This window comes from Xenopus laevis, chromosome 1L (assembly GCF_017654675.1).
Source record: "Xenopus laevis strain J_2021 chromosome 1L, Xenopus_laevis_v10.1, whole genome shotgun sequence".
NCBI classification, from domain to species: domain Eukaryota; kingdom Metazoa; phylum Chordata; class Amphibia; order Anura; family Pipidae; genus Xenopus; species Xenopus laevis.
The window spans coordinates 74385745-74412443 of NC_054371.1; the positions used below are offsets into that span (position 1 = coordinate 74385745).

Consider the following 26699-nt stretch of genomic DNA (forward strand, 5'->3'; position numbering starts at 1 on the left):
AAACATTCAAAATGCTCTCTCATTTGAAGGTCACAAAAGCTCTGCTTCTTCCAGATTTTCTCATTAATTATGTATATTTCACCTATTGCAATAAATCTGTGTCTTTTAGTCTAGCCACGTGTACTGACAAAAGCTGCCAGTCACAGAAACTGGTATCCTATTTCCCAAATAATGAGGCAAATAGAGCAATTAGTTCTTGAAGTGGAGGGGGAACAACGTTTTAAGCATAATACTTAATGTATGTTAAGTAATTGGTTTTTAACCTCCCTCACATAAGGGAGTAATCTTAAATTGCATTGTAGAAAAAATGGGACTGAGGGTAAAATGGGGGTGAAACATCTACATTTGTACCCTTGGATGAAACTTTCTCCCTGCATATTCTATTCTTTGCTTCCCTATCTATTATATACACCTCTTTTCCCCAGATTTCACTAACTGGACATCTATTTTGCCTTAGGAGCAATAATGGCCCATATTTACCATATTCATAGACCATTACCATTGATATTTACTGGAGGCAACTTGTGTTGATGTACTCAAATCTTGTCATTAAGACTTTTTTGTTTAATTAAAGTTATCTACTATATGCAGCTACCCTGTTTCAAATAAATGAACAGTTGAAAAAAAGTGAAATTATTGTGCCTAAAGCAAAACTATTTAAAGTCCACCCCAACGTTCTCACCAGTGAGTCCCCCAACAAGTTATTGTAGAAGTTCTCTTCACTCTTGTAGTTCTGCATGTCTATGAAATGTCCTCTTGCACATAGTTCTCTTTCTCATAGATATAGACATGCATCATAAAATTGTATAGGTTGCAACATTACATGATTAGGAAATACACAGAAATAAAATATACATATTATATTTTGTACATTAGTAAAGTTTCTTTTATGACAGTGTATAATAAAAGAATTACATTAAAGTAGATGTATCAATCTTTTCATAAAGTTAAAAAACAAACAAATAAAAAGCCACATTACCTTGTTCCTGTTGTTTACAGCACAATAAATCTATCCTGCCATTGAGACAAACTGCAGATCCACGGTGCATTTTAATTTGGGCAGTTTAGACCACATTGGAAGCTATAAGTTCCTCCATTTTTTATTTCACTTACTAGAGGAAAATATTTCTATGAGGTGTGTATTAATTGTGTAATATTTTATTGCATTTTACAGGAGCATGGAATTCCCACTGACATGGGTTATGCGGTGGCTCCACATCACTCAGGTGTCTACCCTGTTCATGTACAGCTCTATGAAGCATGGAAAAAGATCTGGGGTATAAAAGTAACAAGTACAGAAGAATACCCACATTTAAAACCAGCACGCTATAGACAGGGATTTATCCACAAAAATATCATGGTGAGTTTTTAATGGAGGATTATTAGTTTAGGTAACCTACCATCATACCAGTCCAGAACTAAAGAATCAAACAGTAAATTACACTAAAGGGCTAGAATAATCTCACCTCCCCTAAAGACTTAACTACATTTACTATGGTATCCTATATAATAAAGTTAAAGTGTCTCTGCGTCCAGTCCCTGTGGGATTGCGCTACTGCGCATGTGCCCCACGGACCGTCACTGGCGAAGTTTGACTACATATGTTCTAGCGCCCGTTAATTTAACGGGCTTAATGTCTAGTCATTATATATAATCTCAAACTGGCATGGTATGCCCCAAAAAGGAATACCCAGAACCTGCTTCCAAAGTCTTAGCTTAGCTTGTCAACTACTTTGAAAGGAAAGGTTTGTTAATGTATAGGTCATTCCTCTATTTTCACTTATGGATGATAATAGTTAAGCTTTAAAAATGTAAAATAATAATTATATTGTTTCTGTTAATGCAGGCTTGGGAAAGATTCATCTACATAACCCATACCTTTAGACTCTGAGGAAAGAAGTCTATTATCCCCTCCTGGGATTTGAATCCTAAGGACATTCATGTTGAACGTTTAATTAGTTTATTCTAAGCCATGTTCTGTGCCATAGTACGATCTGAACCCTTTACAGGCAATTAACAACTGAAATAATATAGGTAGAGAATGAAGGGGTTAGAAACTCCTCCATCTTAGAGTAAATGTGAACACTTAAAATTACCTGAATAAGCCATTCCTTACAGCAGTAAACTTATTTATCAAATAGTTCTTCCAGAATACATATGCAGTCACTAGTCTGTGGATTATTTCACTAATTCAAAGTCCAAAATAAAAGTAGGTATATTCATAAATAAACATACTAAATTTGAAATGCATCAGATGCATAAATATGGAGAAAAGCACTTTTTGGGGCAGGTTTACTAAAGGGCGAAGTGACTAACGCTAGCGAAAATTCGCCAGCGTGACGTCAATTCGTTACATCCGTTAGCGAAGTCAACCTACTCTAGCGCTACTTTGCACCCTGCACTTTGCGCTATAGCGAAGGGACAACATAACTACACTAATTCACTAACTTGAGCATTTTACTGAACGTTTTCTCTTGCACCAGACTTGCCTTCGCCACCTCAGACCAGGCAAAGTGCAATAGAGTAGGTAGGGATTGCATCAAAAAAAGTTGAATTTTTTTTCTAAGTCCCAAAAAAAACACTGGCGTCTTTTCCTTTTTTAAAGGTGATAGGCTGAAAAAGATCGTAAATTTTTTTGGGGGCACCCCGCCATGTATAGGGCAAAATATCAACTCTATTTTATTTAATGAAGCTTTCCCAGCCTTGTGTAGTGTAATGTATTTGCTGCTACATATACGTCCATTCAACTTTAACTTGGCGCTGTATGCAAATTAGGCATCGCTAGCGTAACTTCGCTTTGCTTGATGAATTAACGCTAGCACAAATTCACTACCATTCACCTCCTTGAGCGCAACTTCGGATTTTAGTGAATTAGCTTTGCTACGAAACTTCGTCATTTTTGCTGCTTAGTGAACTTGCCCCTTTGAATCTTACAGATCTCCCCAAAAATTAGCTCGACACACTGGCCTTAGTCTATGCTATAACAAAATGCTCATTCTTTGCAGATGTTTTACAAAAGCTTCCAGTCAATATAAGGAGAGATGATCTAGACAACGTCTACACAAAACAAGGGATCAAGAGCCTCTTGATAAAGACTGTTTCTCCAGAACTGTCTCCAAAGAAGGAGAATGTCCCCTGAATTATAACAGTTTTACCTTATTTACACTTTTGCAAAACAGAGTAAATCAGGTTCTTCTCTGTCTGGTTCACAATGGTCAAAGTAGGCTTTGTCCCTAAAAGGCAAGCAGAGAAATATATGTAGATTATTAAATCCTACAGATGTCAGGTCCTCTTTTTCCTCATCTTGTTGGACACCAAAAAACCTTTGACAGACTTGATTGTAAATATAAATTGAAGACAATATAAGCTTTGCAGTTTCTCACAGAAATTTTTTTTAGTTTTTGCCCTGCTTAGTAAATAACAGTGGCCATATATATTTCTTAATTAAAGCAACAGACAAATGTCATTAAGATTTAAATGCACCTTTTTGAATGTGGAAAGGCGTGAGTTGGAGGAAAGCATTAATATGTATGTTTCTGTTATGATTTGCAATATTTGCTACTATCAAACATATTATGTAACAGACTGTCTCATAATCAACATAATATTCTTAAATAAAACCTGTAAAACTAGTTTAGGTGATGTAGACCCCAGAGTAATTTGCATACTTAATCTGCTGCCCTTACTCTGTATAGATCAAAAATAGTAGAAGCTTTGTGGTATTGTCTACAATTACCATAGTACTGTATTCTCAGATCCTAACAAAGAATGGACTGAATTCTAATAAGGTTCACTATAAAATATTCCTTTCATAATTTCAGCAAAATATATCTTTTCAAGGCATGTATTTTGTAAGGTTTATCGTAAGCTCCAAGATATAGGAAAGAAGTGTCAGAAACCAATTTACAGAAAACCATTTTCAAAACCTTCTATCTTTGAAATCCTAGCCTACCAAATCTTCATTTGAAATGCTTTCATTTTCTACAACTTTAGAGTTGGTCAGAAGAGCTTATAATAAATTCATTATGTAAGCTTTACTGGAAACATTTCCATTCCATGCTCCTATCCTCTGTGTCTTTGAAATATAAATGCAGTAGTATTTAATCAGGGAAGCCATAAGAAGAAGAACAATAAAGTGTATGTAGGATAATATCATCTATGCAACTCACAAAGAAAGAGAAGGTAGGCTTTCATGAACTGAATGTTTAAATCATAACACTATAAAGGCACTTGCATGAGATGCAATTCCTGTAAGGTTACATTTATTTTATACAAATTTGGATTAAGGGATTTTAGCTTTTATCACCATTTTACACTTTAATAGATGAGCTGGATTTGGTGCATTTTCTATAGGAGGGAAAATTATTCCCATGAAGGTACTAATACGGAATAAAATCACTTCTCATTCATATGCCAGCTAGTTATTTTTTATGGAAACAAAATATCTTTTAAAAGGAGCATATTTTACGTAACTTTCTATTTGTGTTAAGTTCCTTTGTATTTGCTCTATAATTATCCAACATTATTCAAGTTAAGAGTTAGAAATCATAAACTGCATAATTAATTTCTCCAATAAGGAGGGGTGGCAATTTACACAAGTGTGGGCATAGTAAGTAAAACCTTTCACCATAGTAGAAAGAAATTAGATTTAGTTCAAGTGCCCTGTTTGATTTACAACTTTATAGAGTGAATTGTGATGCATAAATTCTGTATGTTCTTAACAAATCAAGTTATTGCATGTGATGCATAAATTCTGTATGTTCTTAACAAATCAAGTTATTGCATGAGGTGCACATAAGGCATAAATAGTTTACTGACTAAGAGTAGACCTACTATATTAATATTTAGGGGGTTATTTATTAAAGGTTGAGTTGTGTTTTCTTTAGTCATCGATGGTAGCTTCACTAAAGAACTCAAATTTTTTCGTGGGGGAAAAAAACTTGAATTTTTTCGAGATTTATTATGCCCTGAAGCTGCTAAAAGTTCAAATCTGAAAACACTCCAACTAAAACCTGTAGAGGTCATGTAAAAGTCTATGGCAGAGGTCCCTTTTCCCAATTTGAAGATTTTTTTTGGTTTTATGATTTTCGAGAGTTTTACGATGGTCTGTGCTCAAAAACGCAATAAATGCAAGGTAGTCAATGTTTTTTTAGACTATAAATTAGAGGTATCTGAGTTTTTCCCCGATTGCATTCAATCGAGTTTTTTTACATTCTGATTTTTTCATAAATAAGCAAACATTCTAATTGTGGTGAGTTTATTCGAGGTAAAAAAAACTTCACAAACCTCACAAAGTCAACCTTTAATAAATAGCCCCCTTAGAGTTACAAGAGATGAAGATGTTAAATATAAAGCTGCTCCTTCTTTTAATATTCTTATACATATGTATGCATATTTTTATTTAGTTACATAGTGCTACATGTACACAAAACACAGTTACATTCAAGTGCTAGAGAGACAAAATTAATGAGTTCCTTGCCCTTACAGCTCACAATCTATATCCAAACCTGAAACATATGCTAAATGTTTGTTCTATCTCAGCCCACTTGAAAGCTACAGACAGTCAGACACAAACTAAAACTGATTACAGTTGGTGTTTATTAGTTACATAGTAAGTTAGGTTGAAAAAAACACACATCCATCAAGTTCAACTATGTATGCCTATATAAAACCTGCCTAACTGCTAGGTGATCTAGAGGAAGACAAAAAACCCTTCCTGACTCCAAGGTGGCAGACCTGGATTTACTGTATACTAAGAACTATTTTCAGTACCGTAACTCCCCCAGTAAAAAAACTCTAATGAGGCAAAGTATTAACAGACCCTGTAGGAGGGTTTGTCCCAAAGGTTATCAAAACTTATAGTCATGTCTTTTCTAAATGTATTTCTTTTTATATTTGTTTTTTTTTATTAATAAAAATTATTTTTAATTTGTTGAGGCTGTTTAGTTTATTAATTAGTTTACGCTTTCTACTTGATGAAACCACTGTAAAAATTATTATTTAAAAGCAAAAGTTGACATTAAATTAATCTCCTAACGACTGTACAGGCATGGGATTGATCTGTTATTCAGAAACCCATTCTCCAACAAGCCCTGAATTATGGGAAGACCATCTCCCATATACTCAATTTTAATCAAATAATTCACATTTTTAAAAATGATTTCCTTTGTCTCTGTAATAATAAAACAGTAACTTGTACTTGATCCCAACCAAGGTATAATTAATCCTTATCTGAGGCAAAAAATCCTATTGGGTTTATTTAATGTTTTAATTATTTTTTTAGCAGACAAAGTATTGAGATCTAAATTACAGAAAGACCCCTCATCCGGAAAACCCCAAGGTCCCAAGCATTCTGAATAACAGGCCCCATACCTGTATTAGATAGTAATAGTGATTCATATAGAGCAATAAAGCAGAGAGACAGATATTTTGTAGGCAAATGATGTTTCCTAGCATCAAGGTAACTATGTGTTTTCCCATGTATGTAATTAAATTTTCTATAATATTCTACAATGGCAAGAATTAGAATAAGAGCTTTGTACAGAGATAATTGGATGAAATTGTGCTTGTCTTTTTCCCATCAATTCTTATAATTCTCTTTTCCACTTTTGAAACTTTTTAAAATGCTTAATTCCACAGTCAATAGAACCTTTTTAAGTGGTAAGTCGGCCATTAAGAAAATATCAAAAGCATATGTATCTAATTGCAAAAGAAAAAAATAGATGGGCCAATGCATAGAGCACTAAAGCATTATATCATAATTTGTGTGAATTTTAAAAGTTGTATCTATAGTATTTACATGTATATTGCTATACATGGGTATTTTTCTGTCCCTTAGTTAGATGAAGTCAATTCATCTAATTCACCATTTTCTGGTGCATGAATCAAAGCTTTGCATCAATTTATTGCTGCTTCAAATGAAAGTTCTGTTCCTCTAGTCTGAAGGGGTGGCCTCTGGTGCATTGGTCCTTTTTATGGGAAAAAAAGAGTCCCCACTCTCAGTCTATTATGTCCTCTAATGTACTTGTAAACTTTTGTAAAGTGTAATCATGTCCCCTCGCAAGCGTATTTTTCCCCCAAACTTGACAGTCTACCCTCATAACTAGTTTAGTTGTACGTCTCTGCACTCTCTCCAGCTCATTAATATTCTTCTTAAGGACTGAAGCCCAACACTGCACTGCAAATTCCAGATGAGGCCTTACCAGGGACTTATAAAGAAGCAAAATTATGTTTTCATTCCTTAAGTTATTGCACTTTTTTCTATGCGAGAGCACTTTATTTTGCCACAGAATGACACTGCCTGGAATTAGACAACTTGTTATCTACATAAATCCCCAGATCCTTCTCAATTAAGGATACTTCTAACACACTGCCATTAAGGGGCAGATGTATCAAGGGTCGAATATCGAGGGTTAATTAACCCTCAATATTCGACTGCCGAATTAAAATCCTTCAAAGGATTTTGCGCAATTCCTTTGATCGAACGATCAAAGGAATATTCGTTTGTTCGATCGAACGAACAATTAAATCCTTCAAATCGAACGATTCGAAGGATTTTAATCCAGGATTATCCTTCGATCAGAAAAACCTTGGAAAGCCTATGGGGACCTTCCCCTTAGGCTAACATTGGCTTCGGTAGGTTTTAGGTGGCGAAGTAGGGGGTCAAATAAATTTCTAAAGAGACAGTACTTTGATTATCGAATGGTCGAATATTCAAACAATTTTTAGTTTGAATCGTTCGATTCAAAGTCGAAGGTCATAGTCAAAGGTCGAAGTAGCCAAAAAAAAAATTCGAAAATCTAATTATTTTCCTCTATTCCTTCACTCGAGCTTAGTGAATGGGCTCCTTAGTGTACATTTCACATTTATTCTACCAAAGTGCATAATTTTGCACTTATCAACAGTGAACCTCATTTTCCAGTTTGCTGCCCAGTTTTCCAATTTAGTCAAATTGCTCTGCAAAGCAGCAACATCCTGCATGGAACTTCTGCACTATATAGTATCATTAGCAAAAATAGAAACAGTACTTTCAATGCCCACCTCCAGGTCATTAATAAATAAGTTGAAAAGTAAAGGACCAAGGACAGATCCCTGCGGTACTCCACTGGCAACATTGTATAAAACCAGTAGGATTGTTTTGCCACCATTATTGATTTGTGCAGCTTAGTTACCATCAAGTACAAGGTACTGTTTGATTATTACAGAGAAAAAGGAAATCATTTATAAAAATTTGCATAACAAATGCTCTATAGGAGATGTCTTTCTTGAAATTCAGAGTTTTTTGGATAACAGGTCTCTGGATAAGGGATCCCAAATGAGAATTATATAGAAATTCTTATACACATAGGGATTAAAATGTAGTCTAGTTTTATATCCAAATCTCATTGTTACCAGACTCCTTTATGAGGGTGTGATGCAACACCTATATAAATACTTTGACTTTTTCACAATATTTTTACGCTTTTGTTTTCTACTAGGTTCTTCCAAGGCAAACATGTGGTCTTTTCACACACACTATTTTCTATAAGGAATATCCTGGAGGCCCAAGTGAACTTGACAGGAGCATTCAAGGAGGAGAACTTTTTTTCACACTTGTTCTCAATCCAGTAAGTGTCTTACTAACACATATATAAAAAGCCATGTATATAAAAGTTATGTATAAACTGGTGCAAGTCTTGTAAATGTACAAACAGGGGTAGCTAGTAAAAATCAATAGGACATATGTCTTCATAGATGCAAGTTTACCTCATGCACTTCAACGACTTGAATAAAAACTTGCATGAAAACTTAGCTTAAACTCTTCTCATCTATTTAATTGGAAATGAGCCAGTCTGAAAAACACAGAGGTCAATGTGTTATTGATGACTTGTAGTAGAGATAAAAACACAAATACAAACATGTATAGCTGGAGGCACAAATTGACAATCAAATTGAACTCTCTTAGCTCTATTAGCAAATGAATAATATTGAAAGGGTTGGTTCGGGAATAGTAAATAATAATTTGTTTAATTAATTTGACCTTTGACAGTGTATTTAGGAAAAATAGAATGCTGAATATTTGCTATAGCCAACACCAGTTTGATGGGGGGGCAGAGAGGGTGTTTACACTGGGTTCCAAGCTTGCAAGAAGCACTTTGTAAAGTATGCTCTTAAAGGAACAGTAACACAAAAACATGAAAGTGAAAATATAATGAACTGATGTGCTACACTTGTACAACTGGTGTGTTTGTTTCTATAGTTTATATCAGTGATCCTCACCAAGCCCTTGGATGTTGCTCCCAGTAGCCTCAAAGCAGGTGCTTATTTTTCAATTATTGGCAAGTTTTGGTCTTATACCAAGTTTTGGTTTTAAACCATGTGTACTGCAAAACAGAGCCTCCTGTAGGCTGCCAATACACATAGGGACTACCAAATAGCCAATCACAGTCCTTATTTAGCATACCCAGGGTCTTTTTTCAAGCTTGTGTTGCTCTTTTACAACTGAATGTAGATCATTGGTAAAAAAGGTTGGAGATCCCTGGTTTATATAAACAAGTTGCTGTGTAGCCATGGGGGCAGCTATTTAAAGCTGAAAAAGGAGAAAAGGCACGGTATACACAGCAGATAAGCTCAGTAGTTAATAATGGGGTTCTTCAGAACATATCTGTTATCTACTGTGTATCCTGTTCTTGAATGTCTGCCCCCCATGGCTACACAGCAACTTGTTTATATAAACCAGGGATCTCCAGCCTTTTTTACCAATGATCTACATTCAGGGCAACAGTACATTACAGTGAAACCCAGGCTCTGACTGGCATTCTATGGGTTCTGGCAAATGCCAGAGGGGCTGCTATAAATTGCCATAGAAAGTCAGTATTTAGTGCCCTGGTGGGGGCTGTTTGGGCCTCTGTGTGGGCTGATTGGGCCTTTGTGTACTTGAAATGCTAGGGCCTATTTTAATTCTCAGTCCAACCTGGTGAAACCTCGATTATAAGTACCCTGATTTTAAGTTTTCACACATGTTGCATTTTTTATTCGTGGTCCCACTAATGCATTTCAACAGGTGCATTTCCCTGATTTTAAGTAACGTTTTCCCGGATTTCGCATCAAAATGTTGTCCTCTTTGAATGCTATTATTTGTGAAATAAAGAGGTTTAAAATACTAACCAGGTGTGTATTTTGCCATGAAAAAGAAGAAGTTTGTACTAGTATCATGATAGGGCTCCTGCAAATGCCAAGTATTTAGAATTGTGGACAAACACTTGAAAAAGAGCCACTTTAGCTCGAAACATGTTGTGAAACATAAAAAACCTTGCAGCACAGCATCTGCGGTTTTATCTTCCTGTTTGTCCACAAGTCTAAATACTTTGTATTTTACCATTGTTTTGCCTGTAAATGGTTGATTCCAATTCTAGCCCTCATACAGTCCTGCACCAATCACTTATTGCTTTAGGTTGTATATGTGACTGACAGAAAGGCCTTGCACATGTCCAGAATAGTGTAACATTAATGCTGCAATGTTTAACCATTGTTATTAACACAGTAAATATTGTTTTTCAAAGTAAAATGGACTCCTGTGCTTATATCCTTTCAGTACTTGAAGAAAAGTACTTTAACACATTTCCCTGATTTTACTTTTTCCCAGATTTTACATAATTTTTTTCTTGGTCCCCTGAAAAACGTAAAATGGGGGTTCTATTGTATATTGTCATTCCTTAAAAACACACTTATTTTTTGGTGTTACTGCTCTACTGCTTTAATATAGGTCAAGAAATGCTGAGATTCTAATATATTCAAATATTATAATATCATTATTTAGAACGCAAAAGTATCACGTGTCACAGGTGGCTTCTAAGCACTGTTTATCCTAGAACATCACAAAAAAACATTCTTAAACTAAGATAGTACTGGATGGGTTTCTCCTCTGGATCAGCAATAAGCTAAGTGCTGTAAGGAATCATATCAGCCAATTTATAAACCTGATGGATATTATTTCCACCTCAACAATATATGGATGTAGCAAAAATATTGTCAGCATGAGTTTCGAGGTATATTAGTTTGAAAATGTTACCTTTCCTGGAGCCAAGTTCCTTGCAGAGAGATTATACCTTAAGTAATGATAGTTTTTAATCAAAAACCCCAAAAGCATTTTATATTTGTTTTTCCTTTGTAAGTTTTGCTCAAGTTTTCCATTATAGATTGTTTAACTGGAATACTATAGATCCTCCAGTGGTCCTTCGTATTCTCCTCCTGACTGCCTAACACATGTAATGTATGATACATAGTCTTACAAATATACCCAGCTGGGACAATGCATTGTGCAGGAGGTTACAACTAAACCTCCAGTTTGATGATGAAATTTTCATATGTGTATGGCTCATCATAGTGGATGCAGACTCATATTCGAATAACACTGAATGTCAAAAAGGCACCATGGTGAATAATACATTTTGATTGTTTTGGGGATTTAATATAATAATGGTGCCCTTTTCAAATTGAAATAGGAAATATTAGTATTGCCAGCACATTTGCTGGATTTGCCTTCTAGTATTAGAATTAACCTGAGAAACAGCAAGAACATGGATCTGTTAACACCCAAGATGCACGGTGCAATGACAGCTTTACTAGGACATAAATTATGTACAACACTTGTATATTCACTGACACTTACACATCTCACAAATCAAATGTGCTAATCTAAAAAGAGCTATAAAGGGAGATTTACACAATTTCATCAGGGTCTTAGCCAATCTCATGAATTCTGATTACCTCTGCTCATCAGACCAGTAAATTCTTTACAGCTTAAATGGCTCCGGCAACAAGTTGTTTTGCAATACAATGCTCGTTGAATTTTATATGTAATGCCAATTTGAATATTTGATTGGCTTTGATATTTGATTGGTGCCATATAGACTTGTATTTTCAGAAATGACACTTTAAGAATATATAGATTCCTCAGCCCTAGCTTGATAGAACTTGATACATAAGAAAGTGAAAGAAATACTCTGGATGGGAAGAAATGAGTGCTGATGATTTAAAATGACTTTAAACAGCTTAGAGAATGATAGTGGAGATATTCATAGAAAACCACTAGGTTATGTAACTTTTTGCACATATATACACACACACACACACACACACACACACACACACACACACACACACACACACACACACACACACACACACACACACACACACACACACACACACACACACACACATAAATATATATATATATATATATATATATATATATATATATATATATATATATATAATTAATTGTAAGTTGACTAATAAAATCAAGCTCTTAAATTCTCTTCACAAAAGTAATCACAAAGGACCCTGAATAAACTCATTGCACCTTGTACTTAGCATCAATGTGCTGGTTCAGCCTGATTCGATGAATTGCAAGCAAGATACAAAGGGGCAAATTCATCAAGGGTCGAATATCGAGGGTTAATTAACCCTCGATATTCGACTGGGAATGAAAATCCTTCGACTTAGAATATCGAAGTCGAAGGATTTTGCGCAAATACTTCGATCGAGTGATCGAAGGAATAATCGTTCGATCGAACGATTAAATCCTTCGAATCCAACGATTCGAAGGATTTTAATCCAACGATCGAAGGATTATCCTTCGAACAAAAAAAATTTAGCCAAGCCTATGGGGACCTTCCCCATAGGCTAACATTGGGTTCGGTAGCTTTTAGGTGGCGAACTAGGGTGTCGAAGTTTTTTCTTAAAGAGACAGTACTTCGACTATCGAATGGTCGAATAGTCAAACAATTTTTAGTTTGAATCCTTCGATTCAAAGTTGAAGGTCGAAGTAGCCAAAAAAACACTTCGAAATTCGAAGTATTTTTTCTTCTATTCCTTCACTCGAAGTTAATGAATTGGCCCCAAAGTGTCTGGATACAAGGGAGCCCTGGAATTAACACGTTCCTTAGTTACTTCCAGGGTTGGTTGTGCATATTGCACCTACACATGTAACTGACTTACACAAAGTGAGTCGTCCTTTAACACTATGACAGGGTCTGCAAAGAAGTGACACCATTCGTACATTTATGTTGCTGGACTGCTGTTCGTAGCATGCATTACACCAAATACAGGTATAGGAACTATTATCTGGAAAGCTTGGGACCTGATCCCTTGGGACAAAGGATCTTTCTGTTATTAGGATCATCATACTTTAATCTGCTAAAAAAACACTTAAACATTAAATAAACCCCATAGGATTGTTTTGCCACCAATATGGATTCAAGTACAAGATACTGCTTTGTTATTAGAGGATTAAAAAGGAATCGTTTTTAAAAAGTAGAATCATTTGATTAAAATTAACTCACTGTGAGATAGCCTCCCCTAATACAGAGCTTTCTGGATAAATGGTTTCCGGAAAAAAGACCCCCTAACTGTATAATATAGAAATCCTTATACACAGGAATTAAAATGTAGTCCAGTATTATTATCCAAACTTCATTACCCTTCATGAGAGTGATGCAAACACTTAAATAAATATTGTATCAGCCAGTATGACTGATTCAGGGAGAGAATTCCACAACTTCCCAGCTTTCACTGTAAAAAAAAACCCTTCAGAATATTTACACTGAACTTCCTTTCTTCTAATCGGAATGGGTTCCCTTTTGTTGGAAGGCCCACTGATAAATAAAGAAAAAGAGAGTGCTTAAAGGAGAAGAAAGGCTTCATGCATTTGGTGATTGTATTGACTTACCTGACACCCCCGGGCCGGTGCTCCTATCAGCAGAAAACTGCACCAACCCGGGGTTATACCAGTGAGCACCACAGATCGATCCTCTTCCGTCTTCCTCTTTTTTCGCAGGGCTGCACATGCGCATTAGAACGAAAAGCCGAACTTTAACTAGTTAACACAGTGCTACGCAATATGTTGGCGCTATATAAATACATGTTAATAATAATAACTAAAAAGTTGAATATTTAGTTCAACTGTGCATGCGTCTGCCCCAGGATATTTGCAGAAAGAAGAAGCCGGAAGAGGATCGCTCCATAGTGCTCACTGGAATATTCCCAGGCTGGTCCTCCTATCAGCAGAAAACTGCACTGGCCTGGGGTTATTCCAGTGAGCGGCTTCTTCTTTCTGCAAATATCCTGGGGCAGACGCATGCACAGTTGAACTAAATATTCAACTTTTTAGTTAAAGTTCGGCTTTTCGGTTTTCTACTGCGCATGTGCAGCCCTGCAAAAAAAGAGGAAGACGGAAAAGGAGTTCAAAAGTTCAATTTTTTTTCCCTCTATATCTGCCTAACTGCAAGTTGATCCAGAGGAAGGCAAAAAACCCATCTGAAGCCTCACCAATTTGCCTCAGAGGGGGAAAAAATACCTTCCTGACTCCAAAATGGCAATCGGACTAGTCCCTGGATCAACTTGTACCATGAGCTATCTCCCATAACCCTGTATTCCCTCACTTGCTAAAAAGCCATCAAACCCCTTCTTAAAGCTATCTATTGTATCAGCCTGTACAACTGATTCAGGGAGAGAATTCCACATCTTCACAGCTCTCACTGTAAAAAAACCCTTCCGAATATTTAGGCGGAACCTCTTTTCTTCTAATTGGAATGGGTGACCTTGTGTCAGCTGGAAAGACCTACTGGTTAAGAAAGCATTAGAGATTATTATATGATCCCCTTATATATTTATACATAGTTATCACATCACCCCTTAAGCGCCTCTTCTCCAGCGTGAACATCCCCAATTTGTCCAGTCTTTCCTCATAGCTAAGATTTTCCATACCTGTTACCAGTTTAGTTGCCCTTCTCTGTACCCTCTCTAATACAATAATGTCCTGTTTGAGTGATGGAGACCAAAACTGTACGGCATATTCTAGATGGGGCCTTACAAGTGCTCTATACAGTGGAAGAATGACCCCCTCCTCCCTTGACTCTATGCCCCTTTTAATACAGCTCAAGACCTTATTTGCCCTTGATGCTGCTGACTGGCATTGCTTGCTACAGCCAAGTTTATCATCTACATGGACTCCAAGGTCCTTTTCCATAATGGATTTGCCTAGTGCAGTCCCATTAAGGGTATAAGTGGATTGGATATTTTTACATCCCAGGTGCATGACTTCACATTTATCAACATTGAATCTCATTTGCTACTGCCCAGATTGCCAGTTTGTCAAGATCGTGTTGCAAGGATGCCACATCCTGGATGGAATTAATTGGGCTGGATAGTTTTGTGTCATCTGAAAAAACTGATACATTACTTACAACACCCTCCCCTAAGTCATTAATGAACAAGTTAAATAAAAGTGGACCTAAGTGGACCATAATAATATACTTTTTTTTATCATAAATAGAAAATTGACATTTTAAAAAATAAGGGCAGCCGCTTGGGATCCTAGGATTTACAGTGGACACAAACAAACCATACATGTTAGGTCACATGAGCCAATTAACAGACAGAGTATTGTGTTTTGCATCCATACTTCTTCCTGTTACAGTTAGAACTGTAGTATTTCTGGTCAGGTGATCTCTGAGGCAGCACACAGATCATTACGAAATGCTTGTTCAAATATATATTCCAGTTTGGTAAGATTTGTTAATATGCCACTTAATTTGATATATATATATTAAACTATCTGTTTCTTAGGTATTTATTTTGGGGGTATCATTTTCCTTTAAACGCCTCTTCTCCAGCATAAACAACCCCAGTTTTGGTCAGTCTTTCTTCATAACTGAGCCTTTCCATATCTTTTAACTGTACCCTCTCTAATTCAATAATGTCCCATTTGAGTACCAGAGACTAAATATGCACGGAATATTCTAGATGGGGCCTTACCCACTCGTCGGAGGGTATATTGTCAAGGTTGGGGTTATTCTATTTTCAGAAAAGATGCATGTGAGGGGACATGATTACTCTATATAAGTATATTAGAGGGCATTATAGACAGCTAGCAGGAGATCTATTCTTCCATAAATTTAGACTAGAGGAAAATAACTTTTATTTGAAGTAATGTAGGTGGTTCTTCACAGTGAGGACAGTGAGGTTGTAGAATGCCCTTACTGATGATGTTGTGATGGCTGATTCTGTTAATGCCTTTAAGAGGGGCTTGGATGATTTCAAGGACATGCATAATATCCAAGCCTATAGTGATACTAAAATCTACAATTAACATTGAAATTTGTATATATAGTTTCAGTAGGTTTGTGTGTAAGTACGTGCACCGGGTTTCATTTGGAAGGTTGAACTTGATACACTTTGGTTTTTTTCAACCTATACCATGGTAAAATACAATACAAAATATACTGTGCAGCTTGAGTTGTCAGTGGTTTAGGGAGCTGCAGCAACCTGGCATGCTTGGGGAAAAACATTCCTTCCAAAAGGTCTGAGGACTAAGGTCAAAGAGAGTGTTAATTTAGTAATGGAATTTGGCCGTAGAGAGCTTGTCAGGTAAAATGGGATAGCTGGAGTTTATTACATGTACTGAAAATGATTATATAATTGCTATCACTGAAACCTAATGTAAAGAAACATGTGACTGGGCTGTGAATTAAAATAGTTACACCCTATTTAGAAGGGACAGAGGGATCAAAGGGAATGTCACCCCAAAATATAATATTTTGCCTAATAAAAGAGACCACAATTCTTTGCAACTTTGCAATGTACATTAATTACAAATGTTCTATGATTTTCAAGTTATTTGTACAGTATATGTATTGCTAATGAAAGCAGTGTTTTTAGTAAATGTGTATTGGAAACTTGCTTAGAATTGTTTTCTTTAATTAAGCAAATTTATATTTTGGGGAGGACTTGCCCTTCAAAAAGGGTGGCAGAGTTTGTCTGTATGTAAAGCCTGAATTAAACCCATGCTTTACAGAAATAACCATGAACGGCACTGGGGAGGGTGTGGAATCCCTCTGGGTAGAGATTTCACCTAAGCAAAAGGTTGCAAAGAAAATTATAATTGGTATATGCTACAAACCGCCTCATATAACGACAATGATTTTTTTTTTTTTTTTTGCAAGTCCTGTGCTGTGCCAAACCTTTTTCTGTATGAAGATTTAACAGACTAACATAAATTATGTAATCCTGGAAATCATGGATGTTGTTTGCAAAAAATTAATACATAAGCCCTATGGAAATATGAAAAATTATACTGATTTTTAACAGGACAAATCACTTATTTAGAGAAGCCTACCATCACTCTGTTTAGCTACCAAATGCAATACCATATGCTACATCTCTCACCTGCTTATTTCTGATCTTGCCCACTCCCACAACTTGTGTCTCATTCCCTTCCCCCTTTAGATTGTAAACTCTTTTGCACAGGGCCTTCTTCACCTTTTGTACCGGTGCTGGTCATTATGTATGTAACTCTGCATGTTCTATGTATGTAATTCATGTGATTTCTTTGTATAAATACATTTATTTGACAGAGCTGCACAATAGGTTGGCTCTCTAAAAAGACATGTTAATAATAAAATGATGTCAATTAAGGTGGGGGGAACAAGTTTCTATATAGGGTGAGCAAACAATATTGACAAACAGGGCTACTTAGGCTCAAATGATTGCAAGAAGCTGCACAGAATTCTACTATTTAAAAGGGTGCTTCTGTCTTGCATTGATATGCTCATGAAAGGTTTTGCAAATGAGAACACAATGAAGCCCTGTACTGTACAACTGCATTGAGTAGACAGTAACTTCTACTTGAAACCCCAAATACTGTTATTTAGGCTGCACCCTGTGGCACAGCTACAGTACATTGTTGCTCCAACTGACTCCAGATTTACAATACAGATGCAAGTTGTAGCTAGGTTTGCCACGTGGCCCTTAAAAATGACTGATGCTTCATGCCGTTCTTATTAATAGGGAACAGTTGCAGGCCAAAAAGTAATTGCTTTAAGACAAATACCTCTTGCCTCAGCTTCCACTCGATTTCTCCCCCACTGGCTGCTTGCCACCTCAATGGCAACCTGCTCCCCGCTGTGTCTGTAGCAACCTCCATACCCCGATCCCCGCAGGGAAGAAAGAAGACTGTTATTTTTTCCCAGAAAATGTAAACCTTATTGTAGCCATAAGCTGAAAGAGTTCTGTGACCATAAAAGCATGAAAAGAGGCTGGATACTTTTAAAAGGTCACAGATCTCCAATGTAATTTGGGATTTGTGATATTATACTGTAATCAAACATCAGAAGAAGAAATTTACTGCAGAATGTGATAGAAAAACTGTGTTTGAAGATTCCTGCTCTAGTTGTAGGGACAAAGGCAAGGAGCTAAATTTAAACATCTAGAGGTACAAATATCAAGGGTCGAATTTTGAATTCACGTGAGTTTAAAAAAAAAAAAAAAAAAAAAATTAAACTAAATCGAACCAAAAACTCTAATCTAATTCAAATCGACTTTGATTCAATTTTAAAAACTTGATTTGAGTTTTTTCTCCGAATGTCAGGAAGGCTGCAAACAACTCCAAATTAATCCCTGGACGTTTTCCCAGGCCCGGATTTCTGGCAAGGCCACAAAGGCCCGGGCCTAGGGCGGCAAAATTTTAGGGACGGCATGCCGCCCAGTTGCATCCTAAGGTGTATGGAGAACACAGCATTTCCCAGCGCTATGAGGCATGCACGTGTACACTCGCGTGGGCAGGGGGGATGGTCTGTAGGCCAAGGCCTCGGGCGGTAGGACCCTGAGGCCTTGGGGCGCCCCGCAGAGAAATCCGGCACTACATCTCCCACTGACTTAAACAGCAATTCGGCAGGTCTTAGGTGGCGAATAGCCAAATTTGAGTTCTTAAAGGGCCACAGTATGATAAATCTCGAATTCAAATATTTTGAGAAACTGGAATTGAATTTGAATAACTCCCTAGTCGATTGTAACAGTTTTGACCATAAAAAAACTAGAAAATTCGAATTTCAGATTCGACCCTTGATAAATCTGCCCCCTAGATTCTCATTGGTGGCTTTTTTTTCTGTTGAGCAAGTTTTTCGAGCAATGTTGCTTTAAGAATGCCACCATTGATGGTAATGTCCAATAAATTGACCACCATTGATGGTATACCTTTCTAATATGTTAAATTATGTTGCAAAAATTGAGTAAAATGTGGTTGAGCAACAGTGATTGCAATGAAAAGAATGCCCCTCCAGCAATCTGTACAATCTGGGTATAAGTATATAAAAACTGCAGGCTTAACAGCATCCATTAGACTATATTTTACAAAATAAAGGCACCATTACATTTAATTTTATTATAGGCTATAGATAACATTTAAAGGGAATCAGAGTTATGCTAGGTCTGACATCACTGGTTGCATTTTGGACCATACCATTCGTTAATCTTGGGTGTCCCACTCAACCCCTGGATATGAAGCTATGGCTGCACTGTGCATTTTTTTCAGATATTTCTTTCTATAAAGCTTTTTTGGCAAGTCAATATTTTTCATATTTCTGAAACTTTACTACATCAATATATAAATCCAACTTAAGGTGGTCTTAAAAGACCACTAAATCCTAAAAAAATATATTTTACACTTATACCCAATTGTCATTGCTATGTTAATTTATCCTTTGAATTTGCTAAGCCAGTGGGCTAATCTAATATATATAGACTGCATATAGCACCAGGAAGGAAGTGCACCCCTTGTCACTTAGGTCTGTCAATTCCTGTTAGTGTTGCCACACATTGAATAAACACCTTTAAAACTATAACGAGATTTTTTATCTTGCTGAGTTGCTGAATATTGAGTTGCTAGGAGTATTAGCAAGAATGCTTCTTAGCATGTACCCTAAAATGAGACTGTCCAAAGCATGGTGTGGCTCATTTGGTATTTAATACCTGCCACAGCCTTTGCTGTGTACCATTTGCTGACATTACTAGACTGATTTGTATGTAATGACTAACTATAATGAAATGAATTCTCAGGACAGTTTGTGAAACTTGCCTCCCAAGCAGCCTGAAGACACAATTAAGAACTGACAGGAATGCTGACATTATGTAACTATTAAATGTTAATATTCTATTTACTGTACAAAGGTAATCGCATAAACATATATATTTTTTAAAAAGCTAATAATACAGTATATATATATATATATATATATATATATATATATATATTTATTAGATATATTATTTATATTTAGAAGAGCACCCTATAAATTCAGAAATGTTAACGGAAGTTTAGCTTGCCTATACTTGGGAATGCACGTGGCACTAAATGTTTCAAACTGTACATATATTGCAGGCTCATTTATTAGTATGTCATTCTATGAGTCTAATGTAGCAAGAACAGCTGTTATACACTTCTAAGGTACTAAAAACGGAGCCCTTCAGGGTGAAATTAAACTGGCATCATAAGTTCACATGTAGTGTATACAATAGAAAATTAATTGGAAAATTGGTGGTCTGGGAATCAAATGAACTCCAGAGACCTGTAAACATTTGTGAAGCTACTGAAAAAGAATAACAGGGATGTAGTCCGTCACTAATACTCTTCCCTCTTCTTGTTGCTGTAGTTGTGATCACTGATGGTTTGCATTAAGAAGAATCGTAATGTATCTATTCTCTCACCGCATTTGAATTAAACATTTGTACACATTTCATTGCTTCGGTGCACAACAAAGCATCCTAGAGAAATGTATATTAAGTCCCCTCTGCAATATGGCGGCGCTTTCAAAACGTGAATTACTATAGAAAAATGCAATCGCCAATGCTTAATTTGTCTCATTCAACAGATCTGATAGCTGCTAAAAATTATATAACAAAAAATACATTGCAGACACTATTTGCATGCCAGAGCTAATTTGGTTCCATTTCAGAAATGTGAAAGTGCTCTGAAATTTCCTGTTCATGGCAGATGTGTCCTGGGAGGCTATTCAAACGTGTACTGTACTGACAGCAAGAAAAAAGGAGAACAAAGTGTACCCTGGGGCACACACCCCCACCATCATTCTCTAAAGACGTTACATTAATCATTTCTATTGTTATGGATCTACTGATTCAGTGGCTTGGCCCACAGTCTTCAGAACACATAAGGACTCTGAAATCAGTTTACACTGGCAATGTAGCTGCAGGTCTTGCCACTGCTTGGGAACAGCCTAGAACAGAGATATGGCAGGCCAGAAGCCATTGAAAGTGCTTTATTTAAAAGACTGCATAGCTTTCCAAAAATGATTGAGAAAGATGTTTCAAGACCTGAGTGATCTCTTGCTTGAACTTCAGCTAGCAAAAACAGAAGCAAGCCTGCCAGGTCTCAGCTATCTGGATACCGCTCATGACATTAGTGTAAATTAGTAGTAAAGCTGCCATACAGCATTCAAGAGAAGTGGGTAACACAAGCTTCTAGGCTTAAAGAGGAAAATCAAGTGTCCTTCCCACCATTCTCATTCTTTTGCAACTTCATCAAAAGGATTGCCAGGACCAAGAATGGTCCAAGCTCCATATTTAGTGAGGAAAGAGTTCCTTGACCTCTTCCCAAGTCTGTGAAAAAAACAGACATCTCACCTGCTGCTACAACTTCCATAAAGGGTGAGAAAATCAAGAAACCTAAATCAGCAATGCCCTATTCACAAGATCTAAATTGCAAGATAGAGTTACCTTTACCAACACTGGTTGAATGCAACTGGATACCATCCAACAGAGAAGAAATTTCTAAACCCCGAAATTGCTCTATATCATCCATATGAAGAGTTTAGCCAACTGTATACCAGTCTCTGACAAGAATGCTGATATTCTTCTTTTGCTTGGTAGACATATCTTGAGAGTACACAAGGTGTGCCAGCAATGCAATGGGCCTCATGATGTTCCTTATGCCCAATGCTTCGACCTAGGATGGGTCTTCTGTATAGATGGTAAGAAGAAACCCACTAATATAACATCTTACAAAACGCATGTACTCTAATGGACATAGTACTTATTTTGAACCATGTCCTTTCATTATTTTGTGAAGGAAAGGCTTGCTAGCACTTCGAAGTGGCAGCACACCAAATAAAAAATCCTGCCAATCTCAAGGGGACACTCTTGGTAGCAATGTGTTCAGATCTTCCAGCAATGACAACAAACCTGCACTTACAATAGAAGATAAAGAATTCCTCAAAACTATGGACAAATAATTCTTTCAAGACAACTCAAACAACTGGGACACCCCCTTGTCAGTGCAATACATCTTTACTGAACTTAACACAGCAGACTTTTCCACTAGATCAATATCTGCCACCCATCACTTAAGTAAAACAACAAGTTTGTCAGAACTAGACTTCTGCGAAGAGATACTTAAAGTAGAACTATTTGAACTGATATACCCAGACCTTCCAACAATGCTGACTCCAAAGACTCTTTGTAAGGACTGCCGGAAGCACCCGACGGTGCTGCTTACCTTCCAGGTGGTCGCAATGAAAATCCAAGATGGTGGTGCCCATGCTGAACACATGGGTGCGGCGTCACTGCATGATGACGTCATCGCTGGTGCCGGGATTTTGTGATAAAAGAGCGCCCTGGACGCTGAAACCCTGCCCAATTATAGGTCTTCAATCCTGTGAGTACCTGGGTGTATTATTGTCTGTCTGATTCCTGGTTTTGATTCCTGCTGTGAGCCTGACTCTGATCCTTATCTGCCTGCCTGTTTGAACTCTTGCTTGGACTTTAACTAACGATTGTGCCTGATTCCTATTTGTACTGCATACTCAGACTTTAACTCTTGTTGGGCTTCCTCCTCAGCCCTGACTACTCCCGCTGGGAGCCGATAGGCCCCCTGACACTCTTCTCTTTACGGGCATAAATGGAAGCACATCCAGGATCTTTGTAATGTGTTTTTGAACCACTGGCGAAATTTGCATGTTCTTCAGAACAAGTGCCAAGTGTATAAGCTTCACCTACAAGAGATTTCGTTCATCAAAATGAATGATCCATGGGACGTTTTACAAGGACCAGTGACCCAGCGATGGTGGGGAGGTACAAAGGGGACACTACCCAAGTTTTCTTCAGACTTTTTAGTGAACTGCTCATACTAAGAGACATAAAGACTGATATATTGGCAAAAGGTGCCTACTAAGGACTCTAATTCCAGCATTGCCTTGCATGCTTTTTTGTTGTTGTTTCTTTTTATTCCTCATTTCAGGTTTCTGGAGAATCAGCATGTTTATTGACATAAGGCGGGGAGCGATACACTCAACTTCAGTTCATAAATTTTGTTTGTATTGCATGTTGTGTCTTGTTATTTTGTCCTTCACCTCTCCCTGTAGCTCCAAGAAGCTGATGTGACCTTTAAACCCCCTTGCCTTTTTAACAGTTTTTTCCATTGTGCGATAGCAGCCATTTTATATCTGTTGCAACTGCCTATCTAACCCTGGTTAAAGGGGAATGACAGGTCCAATGCATGAATGACAGGTCCAATGCAGCCTTGGGGGGGGGGCTCCTTTTACTTAGAAGATGTATTAGACCTCACTATTTTAAAGTCACTGGAAATCATGTTTCTCTGCATGCAGGATTTTACCAAAGTCAATTATTTTGCTTAATTTTGTTTGTGCTGGAAGCAGTTATCTGAGTTAGCTCTAACACATCTGCTAGGGAGTATTCCCTAAAATATATACAGTATTTGGTCTAACTGTCAATGAAAATTTGACACCCAACTCATGCAAGAAGACAGAATTAAGAGAAACAGATGTTGAAAGTGAAGATCTAATGATAAACTTGATTATTTCAGAAACTGCACAGAATTTCTAATTTTATTATATTTAGAAAGTTTCTCATTAACGCTTATATTTAATTTTCATTTTCATGATAGTTACCCTTTAAAAATATTCTCTGACCCACTGGTCTGATGAAAATATGGAAGATTTTTGGAATAAATTACAGCAAACTGCATACTTTTGTCAGTCTGGTAGAGTTCAGCTGTTTATGGAGATCTGCTCAACAGTGAGTAGGGTTCTGTAAGAATCCTGGTCCATATGTAAGAAAAATATCACTAAGAATAGTGGGTTGAAACAGCATATTCCCTGATTGGGTGACTGCAAGCCATAAATAGTTTTGTAGAAAAATGGTTAGATTTGTAACTTCTTTATGACATATTCAATATGCTGGATGTGGCAGCAAAAAGAATAATCCATCATTATTCTAAGTTTAATAGATCTGATATTGAAAGACCGTGAAAAGACAATAAAAAAACGATCATACGTCATAATAAATTAATCATCACCACAAAGTAGTAATATTTAACAGGCATTAAAACTGTTATTTGTGACTTTGAATATCAGATGCCACAAACCTCCCTGATAAATTTAATCCCAAGATTTGCAAAGTAATTAAGCCTTAGTGTATTGTGCATGCACCCATTCCAATCCTGTACAAAGAATAGCTGGGAAATTAAATAATATGTGTGGCACTACTCTCCCCAGCAAAGGCCTGCTCAGAAGGTTGCTTAATAAGATGGCACCCCCCTCCCCCCATGTGTATAATTGTGCTTTACTGCTAAATGAGTTACCAGTTTACATAAAACTACTGTTATAAAACTATTTAATGAGATAGTGGCAGAGAAGGCATCTAAATTAAGTTTTATTAATGAACCTGCTGCACCAGGTGCTAACTAACTGCAACTTGATTTCTGACTGTTGGGGCAAGTAAAAAAGTAGGGATGCACCGAATCCATTATTTTTGATTCGGCCGAACCCCCGAATCCTTCGTGAAAGATTTGACCGAATGCCAAACAGAATCCTAATTTGCAAATGCAAATTAGTGGTAGCAAGTGGAAAAAACTATTTTTTACTTCCTTGTTTTGTGACAAAAAGTCACGCAATTTCCCTTCCCGCCCCCAATTTGCATTTGCAAATTAGGATTCTGTTTGGTGGGGCAGAAGGATTCAGACGAATTTCAATCCTGCTGAAAAAGGCTGAATCCCAAACCAAATCTTGGATTCGGTGCATCCCTATAAAAAAGATCCCTTTTCAAGATCTGCTGTTAAAGGGGCGAAACACCTTTTTTTCAGCAGGAGCTCATATAATCTCGCCTGCATAATTCCTTCAGTAATGAAATTATCCCACCCAATACCCAAACAACAGAACTGCCTCTACCTGTTAGTTTCCCAGTTGATTTATGTCTGCTTCTTCCATATAAACATACTTGGTGCTTTCTGCTACAGATGGGGAGTAGCTGCAAATGTTTTATAACGTAATTGTATTATGTCTAACCATGGTAGGCAATGGACCCTGATCTCAAAAAGTCAACAATGCATGAGGTATTGACTGTAAACTGAACTGCATTTGGAGATTCTGTCAACAAACATACCATCCAAATCATTTTCCAGGATGAAGAGACTCCATGGCTGAATTCATCAAAATGCTTTATCCCTCGAATTTTCCAAGTACTTGCCTAACCAACATTTAATTTATGTCTACCCAGCTTCCTTAGTATTGCCACTAACCATCTATCTTTTCAGTTTCTTCCTAAGGGATACACAGAAAGGTATAACTTAACAGATAGTTACATTTTTGTAACCTTATTTAATTGTTATAATTCAATATTATGAGAACATACTTTCATTAGCTGTCCAGCCCTTTTCCCTTAAAATAAATTGTAACCGTGAATAATCTCTATGGAAACAATACCTTCCAGAACTGTGAACTCCTGTTTCTTTGAAGGCCCATACACATTTTTGATATTATAATACTCACTGTCGGAGGCCAAAATTCTTAGCTTCATTTGAAGCATGTACTGTATTTTAGACAATCAGTCTTATTCCTTGTCTGCTGAGCTCTGTGCTTTGTTTTGCCTGTTCTCGTCCAAGTCCTGCAGCCTTGTTAATATGTTACCCTGAAATACAGTTACAGTTTTCTAGTAATAGAATTCACACTTAATAAAACCAGTAAATCTAATACCAATTTCAGTCTGGTATTTTGGTAGAGCTCCAATCTGGAATCTGTCCCGACCAGTCTGTCTAGATCTCTTATAGCTGCCTCTGCATCCTTAGTTCCTGTCTTGTTACATTATATAGATTTTGTTTTCTCTAATATTTATGCCCTTATCAATTCTTCACTGTTGCTCTAGGCAGAAGATTACACTAAGCACTACATTGTATACTCTAGGGTACTACTGAATGGCTTTATGAGTTTGCTCTGGACAGAGAAGAAACTAGGAGCAATAATCACAGTCTGGCTCATGGGCAGTGATTAGCTGTTGTTGAGTTTTAAATACATGTATTGAGCCATTTAATTGAAACTTAGGAACTGAATTGTGGGAATACTCATGGATGGCATCATTAAAAACAGCATCCTCCAGTAAAGTTCCTACATTTCTGCTCGCAACATGCATGGTAAGTTAACTGCTAAGCATGAACAATTACAGTTCTACATGTAGAATTGGTTGACTGTAAAGAAAGAAAGAAAGAAAGAAAGAAAGAAAGAAAGAAAGAAAGAAAGAAAGAAAGAAAGAAAGAAAGAAAGAAAGAAAGAAAGAAAGAAAGAAGGAGAGAACACAAACTACGTAGTATATGAATTGGATCATCTTTAAAGGGGACCTGTCACCCTGACATAAAAAGCAGCAAAATAAATGTCCTTTTCAAAATAAACATTAAACCCAAATTCTTTTTTTATTAAACTGTCCATACCTGTTTTAAAGCCATGTAAAAATCTCATCTGTAAATCATATAAGCATAACTACTTTCACTTTCCATTGAACACTTCCTAGATGTCACTGTCCTCCCCACATTCCCCATCTCTCCTTATTATTATTGTAGCCAGTGCATGGGTATGGGC

At 36.8% G+C, this 26699-nt stretch overlaps 1 protein-coding gene across 4 annotated transcripts in view; it reads left to right on the top strand.

Moving 5' to 3' along the window:
* Positions 1 to 26699, top strand: part of LOC108710474 (bifunctional heparan sulfate N-deacetylase/N-sulfotransferase 3) — a 144602-nt gene that overhangs the window by 83628 nt on the left and 34275 nt on the right. For all 4 annotated transcript variants that reach the window (XM_041590446.1, XM_018251613.2, XM_041590451.1 and 1 more), the window contains 2 exons: positions 1175 to 1360; positions 8478 to 8606. In XM_041590446.1, the coding sequence (XP_041446380.1) occupies positions 1175 to 1360; positions 8478 to 8606 (315 nt within the window). The remainder of the gene's footprint in view (positions 1 to 1174; positions 1361 to 8477; positions 8607 to 26699) is intronic.